The sequence below is a fragment of the Micromys minutus genome, assembly GCF_963924665.1.
Source record: "Micromys minutus genome assembly, chromosome: 20".
NCBI classification, from domain to species: Eukaryota; Metazoa; Chordata; class Mammalia; order Rodentia; family Muridae; genus Micromys; species Micromys minutus.
In genome coordinates, this window is record NC_137955.1 from 24,052,589 (window position 1) to 24,063,907 (window position 11,319).

At 42.9% G+C, this 11,319-nt stretch overlaps 1 protein-coding gene across 1 annotated transcript in view; it reads left to right on the forward strand.

Annotated features, from left to right (window-relative positions):
* The window catches only part of LIFR (LIF receptor subunit alpha), a 59,421-nt gene extending 49,253 nt beyond the window's left edge, over positions 1-10,168 (forward strand). Inside the window, exons 17-20 of the mRNA XM_080933759.1 lie at positions 836-997; positions 2,016-2,109; positions 3,853-3,931; positions 4,291-10,168. Coding sequence (XP_080789885.1) covers positions 836-997; positions 2,016-2,109; positions 3,853-3,931; positions 4,291-4,914 — 959 coding nt within the window. The 3' untranslated portion in view covers positions 4,915-10,168. The remainder of the gene's footprint in view (positions 1-835; positions 998-2,015; positions 2,110-3,852; positions 3,932-4,290) is intronic.
* The last annotated feature ends 1,151 nt before the right edge of the window (positions 10,169-11,319 follow it).

Here is an 11,319-nt window from a genome sequence, read left to right on the forward strand (position 1 = left end):
ATTTTTTTTTAAGAAAATTAAGCAAAAAGGGGGCAGACACCTTTTACAATGGGAGAGCAAAACTGGAAATACACCAAGCAGCTCCTTTTTTTTTTTTTTTTTTTTTTTTTTTTTAATAAACTAATGATCAATATGTATGTGTTCATAGCAGTGAGCCCCGAATTCACCCACCCAGTATGGCCATGTTTCAGTGTGAACGATGTGGGGAGGGGCAGGGGTCATCTGAAAGCACTGAACCCTCACCCATCCTTTTCGAACACACATAGGCAGGGTCTATGTGGAGGCTAAGAACTGGCGGCCCAAGCTTGCTGGTTTGAGACCCATGTAAACCCTTAAAGAATTTGAAGTTGCTGTAGAGCCCAGGAGAAGGGACGGAAGGACAGAGCTCTCCTTCTGTCATGGCGTGGCACATTAAACTCTTATCTTGCATTGTTTTGGTCGAGGCATTTATGAATAAAACAGTTAACAGGTCTTCCTTCTGTCTTCTGCTCTGCACCTTTGCCCTGTCCAACCTCTGCCACTGTTTCCTCACGGTCTGTTTTAAGGGCCTGTGAGCTTCAGGGTTTTCCCCTTAGTCACAGACAGGGAAGTGATTTTTATGGATTGCCTGCCATATGTATGCCAAGCATTGTTCTAACTAATACACATGAAAATTTTACAGGACATCAGGAGCCAAGCCAGAGCAGAGTCAGAGAAAAGCCCGAGTTGAGAGTAGATTGTCAGGGAAAGAACTGTAATATGGCCTCGGGTCTTTGGCTGGGCGTGGCCAGCAGCAAAATGTTTTCCCTGAGGGTGAAAGTGACCTTAGAATGAGCGAGAATATCCTTTCCTTTAGGTCATTCTGACATCAAGCTAAAGAATATCACTGACATATCCCAGAAGACGCTGAGGATTGCCGATCTTCAGGGCAAAACCAGTTACCATCTGGTCCTGCGAGCCTATACCCATGGTGGCCTGGGCCCCGAGAAGAGCATGTTTGTGGTGACCAAGGAGAACTGTAAGTTCAACACTGCCCTAGAGACACCTTTGCCACCAACATGGTTGTGTCCTTAGCATCTGGGGTCTATGCAAGCATCTTTGTCCCAAGCTCTAAGCTTGTGGTTCTCAGATGCCATGTCATGGTGACCCCCAACCAGAATCATTTTCATGGCTACTTCATAACTGTTTCTGCTGTTATGAATTGTAATGTTACTGTTTTTAGAGATAGAAGTTGGCCAAATGGGTGGAGGCCACAGGTTGAGAACCACTGTTCTGAGGTTTCACACACAGTTCACTGCTTTTTTATGTCAAGAAGTGTCAAAGGCCATGAGAAGACGGTTTTGGTTTTGTTTTTGCTGTCAATTATTTCAAGCTGCTTCCCTAGGAGGGTATAAGAAATTAATTAATCTAGGGATGGATACACCCAAAATCTATAATCCTAAATGTATAGTTGTTTTTTTTTTTAAATTTGGCTTAAATATTTTTTCATGCCAGTTTGATTTTAATGGGTGTAGGGAATTGCATCAGAGGCACTCTCTAGACTTCAGTAGGACACACACTTGTAAGTCTGAGATGGCAGTAGACAAGGGCGGTAGCCTTTGCTGTCCTTCACCATGAGAGAGCTTCCATTTGGCTTCAGGCTTCCTCTCTACCAGGATGGAGTTCATGCCCATGTCTGGAGCACAGGGCATGAGACCGTGATGCGTTAAAAACAGTGTTCCAACAGGATGTGATTTTTGCCCCAACTTGGCAATGTCCGGTGATGTTTCTGACTGTCATAACCGGAGTGCTACTGGCATCTCATGGTTAGAGTCCAGGATGTCAGGATGTGGTCTCCCAGAGTGCACAGAGTAGCTCTTCCCACCCCTCCTTGCACCAGAAACAGCTGGAAACAGCTGCCATACACGTCACTGGTGGCAGGCTAGAGTAACCATGCTGTTTCTCAGTGTCCCTAGATCAGTTAGACTTTTGTCTCTTCAAATAATAAATCTCTTCTGTTCTCAATACTTCCAATATTGATAACTGTTTCTTTTCAGCTGTGGGATTAATTATTGCCATCCTCATCCCCGTGGCCGTGGCTGTCATCGTTGGCGTGGTAACAAGCATCCTTTGCTATCGGAAGCGAGAATGGTAATGGTACCTGTATGTGTGTATTCACCCTGTTTTGCTTTTACAAGCTTCGTTGTACAGTCATGTTGTGAAAATTAGACAAACATTTTTTTCTGAGAATGTTGACCTTCAATATCAAGTAAGAATATGACATTTTATTTATGGAGTAGAAGTGTTCATTCTCTCTACTGTCATTACTAATAATTTATCACAGTGTATTTTCACATATAAATTGACAATGGCTATCTGCAAGACTAAATGCAAGATTATGTTCTAAACAGGTCCTGGTGACCCACTAGAATTGATTCTTTCGTTCATTTGTTGATCCCATGTGAATGCCCCTTCATATAGTTGTGAAGAAAGCAAGCCTGGTTTTTAAGAGTCTCCCAACACAGTGAGAGAGACAGCCAGGAAAGCATGGCATCTGTAAACATGTGCCTGCAGAGGAGCAAGGGGCCAGGGAAGGAAGAGGCAAGCAGGAAGGCTGCCCTGTGGAGAGCCCTGGTTAGGGTAATGTTGGTCTGAGGAGGAAAACATTCCACAGACCAGTTTCAGTGAGAGTCTGACACTTGGAAGCACTGTATAATTGGACGATGGGTGTGGGGGAGTAGGGCTAAAGTGGACAGGGGTTCAGAGGAGAGCAGTGGGCTCTTGGGTGACTGCCAGGAACTGTCCTGATTAGGACAGGACAAACAGCTGCAGTCATCACAGAAAGGGCTCCGTGTTCTTTAAAATGCCATTGTTTGTAACAGAAGAGAATGTGTTCTGAGCAATCCTGGCTTCTAAGTGAAAATAGTAATACTTGCAAATAGAATAACCTATTTTGGCAACTAATTCCAACTTTAAAACAACTATTTCAGTACAAGGAACAAAATAAACAAAGAAACCTGGAAGTTGGAACATTTAGACTCATGTCCACATAGTCACTGTCCTTGAGGAATTCCAAACAATAGCGTCCTTAGAACTTCTAAGTATAAAAATACACAGTGTTGAACAAATCTTTTCGCTGATGTTGAATTTCTATCTAAGATTGTAGCTGATGTTGAATTTCTATCTAAGATTTTTTTCTTCAACTCAGCAGGCAATTTCTTTGCCACTCACGGCTGTCAACTTTAATACTTTCTGTTATTTTTTAACCTGGCATGGTGACTCCTGGCTGCAATTCCAGCACTTGTGGGGCTGTGGCCGGGTAGTGCCACAAGCTCAAGGGAAGCCTGGGTTACTATAGTGAGTCTCTACCTTCAAAGAAAGATGAGCAAAAAAAAGTGTACATGTACACACACATACACACACACACACATGAAAATAGAATTGATTTAATGTAAATGCTCATGGTCTTACACAACTTGGCCTAGCACTTTCATGCAGTGGAGTTGTCCCTTGTGCAGGCCAGACCCTGTGACAACCAGAGAACTGCATATGCAGACAGGCCATTTGAGTAACTGACCCTGCTTAATCTGGTCTGTGGTGAAAACTTGGCTATACTTTATGTGAGATATGACCACAGCCATCACTGTAAATTTATTTACTCTCATTTCCTTGAGCCAAATAAAGCCTTCTGGCTAGAGCACAGATCGGTGGTTTCCAGTGTTCACTCTGGAGCCCTGTGTGAGAAGCTCTAGTGTGTGGCCCCATGGTAAAGAGTTCTATTTGTGTCTCAAATGCTCATTGACATTGTCACAAAAAGTCTCCAGCCAAGCTAGATGACACCTACATTTTGTTACATGTGATAGTTATTAAACCGAGTTCATTCTTTGTTTGAAGGATTAAGGAAACATTCTACCCGGATATTCCCAATCCAGAAAACTGTAAGGCATTACAGTTTCAGAAGAGCGTCTGTGAGGTAATCCTGCCTTCTCTGTTTGTTTGGGAGGACAAAGGGCCTCCTTCCTCTGTTTGTTGTGAGAGGCTTGGGAGGTGTGGGCTTCAGGTGTGGATCACAGAACATGCATGCCTTGCTCCGTCTGGTGTCCGAGGTCTTCGTCTCCAGCGCTTACACCGTGCTTCTTTCTCTGCTATTAATAGCAAGGAACATACTGACGCAGAAAGAAGTAGCTTCGCTCTGGATGTGAACTCCAGAGCGGCAGAGGCAAATGTTTATAGACAGATGTGAAAAAAAATATATGAGTATTTCTCATAAGAGGGGCCCCACAGGAGCATGCAGCACTGCTGTCTTAACTACCGTTCCAAATTTATTTCCAGGGAGGCAACGCTCTTAAGACATTGGAAATGAATCCCTGTACCCCAAATAACGTCGAAGTCCTGGAATCTCGGTCAGTAGTCCCTAAAATAGAAGATACGGAAATAATCTCCCCAGTTGCCGAGCGACCTGGGGAAAGCTCCGAGGCAGACCCCGAGAACCACGTGGCCGTGTCTTACTGCCCACCCATCATCGAGGAGGAAATAACGAGCCCTGCGGCAGACGAAGCAGGCGGGGCTTCCCAAGTCGTGTACATTGATGTGCAATCCATGTGTCAGCCGCAAGCCAAGCCCGAGGAAGAACAGGACACTGACCCCGTGGTGGTGGCAGGCTATAAGCCACAGATGCGCCTGCCCATCAACCCCGCAGTGGAAGACACAACCGCAGAAGATGAAGCGGCTAAGACTGCAGGTTACAGACCTCAGGCCAATGTGAATACTTGGAATCTGGTCTCTCCAGATTCCCCAAGGTCCACAGACAGCAACAGCGAAGTTGTCTCGTTTGGAAGTCCGTGCTCCATCAACTCCAGGCAATTTTTGATTCCTCCTAAAGAAGAAGACTCTCCTAAATCTAATGCAGGAGGGTGGTCCTTTACAAACTTCTTCCAGAACAAACCAAACGACTAATCAGGTCACCCTTTGCCACTTCAGTCTGCCATCTCAGTAAGCACCCCCCACACCCCTGCTGCTGTCATGGCAGCAGCAGGGGCATTTCTGGAGAGACCCTGCAAATGTCGATAGCCAGGGACCTTCAGCCTGGGCAGGTGACACCAGAAGTGTTAATGTGCTTTTGATGAATCCTAAAAGCCAGAGTGCAGTGACTCAGCCCTCAGCCACAGAGACTCAAGATTTGAAGCTGTTTTTGATTGAGCCAAAGAATCCTCCTGAAGGACCTCAAGACTAACTATAACTCTGTCTAGTACATACATGCAAAACAAATCTCAACTGTTTCCTGTCGTTGATGGTTTTTCTCATCTTTGTATGCTATGGAGTTGCAAGTGGATTTGCAGGCAAGGGAGAAAACCCGTCCGAGTTGAAACAACGTTAATTTGCCTGACATTCACTGCAGTCTAGAGGAAAACCAAGCACAGATTTTAAAGTCCTTGTGATGTCTCTATCCACAGCATTGACAAAAGCGAATCTACTTTTTGATGTAACAGCAGCTGTCTGCTGTTCTGTTTGATACAGCGTGCTGACTTCTGTGCCTACTGTATAATGGTTATCAAACAGTTGTCTCAGGGGTACAAACTTGGAAAAAAACAAGTGTGACACTGACCAGCCCGAATCACCATCACACCGCCCTGCTCTCGGGAGGTGTGAAAACCTTTCTCCTATCCCGTAGCTTGCACGATAGCTTCCATTAGTACAGTTGGATGCCCTAATGTTGGAAATCTCTAGAACTATATCCAAATTTTCTCTATTTGCTTTGTATTTTGTTATGGGGTCTGTTTTCGTAAGAGCAAATTCAACATCATTGACAGGTATATAATTGTGATGAGTTACTACGTAAGATGACTACTAAGAAACAGCTAGTGGTGTGTGCTGACTCCATAGCTCCAACTAGGCTCAGTTCCCCCCGAGAGGATGGGCCATTAAGCCTAACCAATAACTGGGATGATCTCTGAGGCTTCTCAGTAGCTTTCTTTCTCTACTGCTCATGAGTCACAGTCCCTCGGGGTGCAGAGTCTCAGACCCTACCTTCAAATCCATAAACTTAAACATCAAGGGAGATGACTCCCCACTGGAGCAGTTAGTGATTTTGTAATAGAGGCCGTAAAACATGGAATTGGTAGGTAGTGACCTGTGGGCTGTCGGCAGTGAAGAGGCAGGTCCTGAACACAGCACCCTCAATCCACCCTGGTTTCTCATCAGCAATGTGTACCGTGGATGTGATTCTTAGAAAAGCAGTAAAATTCTAAAATGTATGTGGTGTATTTGTTCTGCCTTTGGGTTGCCAAAGTTTGACACCTGAGTAGATTTTTGTTTGTATCATCTGAAGTCCCCTAAATTGTGCAGATATTGGATTGTTCTTTAGTCAAATTTTATCTTTTTTTTTTTTTTTTTTTTTTTTTTTTTTGAGGCAGGGTCTCACTATGTGGTCCTTGCTGTTCTGAAACTCCCTATGTAGATGAGGCTGGCCTCAGACTCAGAGATCTGCCTGTCTCTGTCTGCCATGTGCTGGTGTGTGCCACCATGCCTGACCTCTTATTTTATCTTTGAAAGAATCATGTGGGGGGGGGGGGAAACAGGATGACAAGCGACAAAATCATAATCCTGTTTTTAACTGTAGGATTCAACTACATTCTGGAGCTTCATGATAAGATGGTATGTGGAATGAAATACAGTTAATTATGCAATTATATATTATATAAAAGGTAGATAGTAGCTCTTAGAAATTTTCTCTACTGAAAAATATTCCATACCAGAGCCATCACCAAAGAGTCTTGTCTTATTTGTACCCTCTTTAGCTCCACCCTCCACCCAGCCACTCTGGGCCCTGGCACTCCCAGTCCTCACCCTACCCCTTCCCCTCATCCCCTGCCACATCTTGTTACTGCTGTGCTGTTTGCCCCCAGCTCAGGCCCTGTTCCCCAGTGAAGCTTGTCAGTTTCATATTCGCATCTCCTAGGGATGCCTGTGAAGGTCACGGTGTACCGTTCTGAACTGCATTAATCTGCATAGGGAACACAGGGAAAGGTCGGGAGAAATAGACTCATCCTGTCCAAAGGATGTCTAGAGTGTTGGAAGTTGAGAATGCTGCTCATCCCACCCTGCCTCTGAAGTCCGTTCTTAAGGACCACTGAGCTCTGGAGAAGCAGGGTAGCCCCAGATTATTGTAGAGGAATGGGACTCAGGGCTAAGGCTGAAGCAGCTGCTTTTGTCTTTTGCCATTGAGTATTGAATATAGCTGCATGGGCAGTGTTATTACTTCTGCAGTGCCCCCTGAGCTGTGCATGTAGGAGTAGCCTAAGCAGGCAGAGGGCAGGGAAAAGACCTTTGGCATGCTCTTATTACCTGCCTCTTGGTTTGGGACTTTGGGAAGTGTGTGTTGCAGGATCAGCGCAAGGGTCTTTCGTATCCTTCTGTGAAAGGTGGCCTCAGTGGATGTGCTCTGAAGTCAGGGTAGCTGTGATAGGCGAGGCCGCGTGTGTTCCCAGCCCTTAGAAGAGCCCAGTCATTGGCCAGACAGCTACAGATATCTGGACCAGAACTAGGTTCTTTCCTATCCATTGAGCAGAACCACACACACATATGGCCACCCTTTTTTCATAAGCCAGTTTCATTCAGACTTCCCTCGAGAGAACTGGAGATTGAGGATATCATAATACTTATATGAGTGGCCATTTTAAATAATACTTAATTTAAAAGAACATTCTTAAATACTTAACTAGGTTTGTTGAGTGTTAGGCTGCATTAATGAGTGCACGTGTACCTTCGGGATCTTCCTGTTGGTTGAACCTGTGGCTTCCTGGACTTGAGCCGGCAGCCCTGCGTATCTGGATAGCTGGGTCCAGTTTCTGAGCTGCGATAGAGGTGCCTTTGTTCCTGCAGCTGGCAACAGAAGCCACCATTCATTGGGAAGCTGGAGGGAGGAACTGTCGCCTAGGTTTTCACAGGAGCTTTGCTTTCATGGTTCAGGGAACTGGAAGGGTTGCGTTCCAAACACCTAGTACTGCCGTCCTCAGTCCCAGAAGCTCTGGTTTCAAATCTCTCCTGTCGCAGCAATCCTGTCTGAATCATCACAGCCCGTTCCCCGCTTAATAAGCCTAAGTCAGCAAAAGGCAAGAGAATGTTTCTCCCCATAGACATTTGAAGTCAATGTCATGGTATTTTGCAGTTTAGGTACCCCTTAAATCTCAATATGCAGGAAGTATTATCTCAAAGTCTCTTACTGCTTAGGCACTCTGATAAAACTTGTGGATTTGTTTTGTTTATTTGTTGGTTTTTTTTGGGGGGGGGGTTAATTTTTTTTTTTTTTTTTTTGGTTTTGTATTTTGTTTTGTTTTGCACTAAGGTAATTTCTGCTGTTTCCTGTTCGAAACTGCATTGAAATTAGTGAAATGCATGTTAAAGGACCCCGAAAGTGCAATAGTTGGCATCTCAAGTGAAGTGTGGGGGAAGGGCCGGTAGCTGCTAATGCCAGGCACACACTGTGAGTTCAGTGGCCACACTGATGGGAGTCCTTCCTAGAGTGTGACGGATTCAGCTGAACTGTCTGGAAAGGTGGTAGAAATCAAGACGTGACTCGCATAAGCCATATCTGATTGCACACTAAACACGTGTGCAATTTTTGGTTGCTGGAATCAAATATTTTAAAATGAAAAAAAAATGCTGAGGGGGAAGAAAAGACAAGAACATTAATATTATTTGATTCATGTGAATTTTCAAGATTTCCTTTGCATTAGATAATCAACATTAAAAGAAATCAAACTGTTACAGACATTTGCTATACTTATGCCTAGAATATTTAGTGCATCTAATTGGCTGCCTACTTAAATTCATTTTTTCCATACATGCGCTTTTATTCTTTTAATTATTCCATTTTAAATGGGCAGTTTCAACTTCCCAACTAACTTCAAGATCCAGTAACATATCCTTAGAGATTGAAGTACTTTTAGGTAATAATCCCATCTTCCTTAAATCCTGAGCCAGTTTAGGCCTTCGGCAGGTGGCCATGGAACAGAGCTGAAGGATGGTTTTCAGATGAGGCTCTCCCTGTTCCATCCAAACATTTTCATCGTCTTTTCCCATTAGGTCAGTTATAAGCACCCAGTTCTTTCCGTCTACTTTTCTTTCCAATGTATTCTTTTAACAAAGTATGAATAGCCTGGTAAAGCATTGAAGAATAAATCCTGTTTGTCTCCTTGTGGTGGGGTAAATGTTAATGGAAACCCTGGGACACAGCTGCTCAGGGTCATTTGCATTCCGGGTTGCTTTAAAAAGATTGTTCTGAATTGAGAGATAATGTTGAGTCCAACAAGATACCAACTTACAGGCATGTTCAAAGGTAAAGTAAGCTATCTAAAAATACTCAGTGTTCCTAGTAACATTTTTGAAGATTGTTTTACCAGATCTTTCATTAGCAGACTGTCAGCCATCTTCCCCGTAACACTAAGAAATTACCATTTTTTCCTTTCAAATTTGCATTACAGTGCATTACTGTTTACAAGACACACATACTGTGAACACATCTAAGTCTTTGTCTTTTGTAAGGTTTGTGGAATGAATGTTGCTTTAAAGATGGTGTTATGTTAAATATCTTTAGGTCTATAAATGCTAGCTCCTGTTTACTAACCTTTGTTTGGTCAGGTGTGTGTCTATGTAGCTGAAAGAGATAGAAATTGAAGTTTCCGTAACTTTTCCCGTTGTCATTTCTTGTAAAATTACCACTACAGACATGGTTGTGTTAAATCAAAAGATCGGTTATGATGTGCAATACCTAAAATCATGCTCAGTCCTATAAGAAAACGTTTAAATGCTCACACACAGGAAGAAAATGAGATCGATATGTGTGTCTCTGTGATTCACCCCGACTCGAGAGATTCTGAGTCGAGTATTCAATAAAACAGACTCACAAAGATTGACCGCAGCAGCATTTCCAGCCTGTGGAATGTTATGTCGCTGTGTAAGTGGGAAATTTGAACTCTATCGTAATTTCACAATTTAGCTTCCATATCTTTTGGGAAACATGATTATCACACGAACATAGATTGTGTAAATAACCTATTACTAAGACACTGCAAATATAAAACTAGTATCGCTTGGCTGTTAATTATATTAAAAAAAGATGTTACCTATGTCTGTTTTTAAAACATGCATGTATTTAACAATTTTATCATAGTATTGTCATGAAAAAATAAATATATTTTCTTACATCTTACTCTAGTAAATTTGACATTTATTAGTTTGGGGTGCTTTCCCTTATATCTTGGACATTGAGGGAAGGTGGCCGTCACTTTGTCTTTTGATTTTTACCCTTATCTCATAATAATGACAGTGACTAAATCAATCAGGAAGCTTTGGCAGTGATTTTAGTACTTGGAGATGTTGCTGTGCTGTTGATAGCACCTTCTGTTTGCTCTGTTAAATCCACTTTATAGAGAAAAACAGCGATCCTTATATTTAAATTAAAAAAAAATAATTTTTACAAAGTGAGAACCCAGCATTAGCAAGTAACAACTTCATTGCCGTGTGCGCTTGTGGACACCTTCAGTCCCAGCCAGCACTAAGGAAGCAGGGGCTGAGGCAGAGGGATCTCTGTGAGTTCCAGGCCACCCAGGGCTACATACTGTCTCAAAAGAAAAGAAAAAATGCTGGTCGTTAAAGCAAGGGTTTTCATATATTATCTCCCAGGAGAGCTGAATATTTCAGGAGTTTCCGGGAATGCGTTAAAATTTCAGCTTAATTTTGAAATATAGTAATTGACTTAACAAAACTCCAGTCATCTAAAAGTGTACAGTGGTATTAGAGAGGTGTCCTTTGTCTTTGGTAGCTCAGACTCACCACGAAGAACAACCAGAGCTTGTAAAAGTATAAGCCAGTTGTAAATTAGTTGTGAAACACATGTTAATATTTAAGAGGTAGAAAAGCTCACACATATGGTCTGTGCTTTGGGGGATTCTCAATGCAGAACTTGTTCCCAGAAGGTGAGTTCTGAAGCCAAAATGTATACCCCCATTACCTTCGGGAACAGAAAGGTGTAAAGAGGACCATATGCTCATTAGGAAGGGGAAAAAAAGCTAGAGATGAATCAATACGTGGTAATGTGTGATGTCCAACATCACAGCACAGTGTAATAGCAAACCTCAGTCCTTTACAAAAGAACTATAGAATCCATTTGAAATGACCCATACATTTGATCCAGCCCCCTTCCCCATGCACGACCAGCAGTCAACCTGATTTCAAGACATTCTGTCTTTATACGCCAGGGAAATTGATAATGAGGGATGACTTGAACTGATTCAAGATTAAATTGGAGATGGTTTTTACTTAGAAGATCAATCTCAAATCGTGGGGATAAGAAAAGAATTA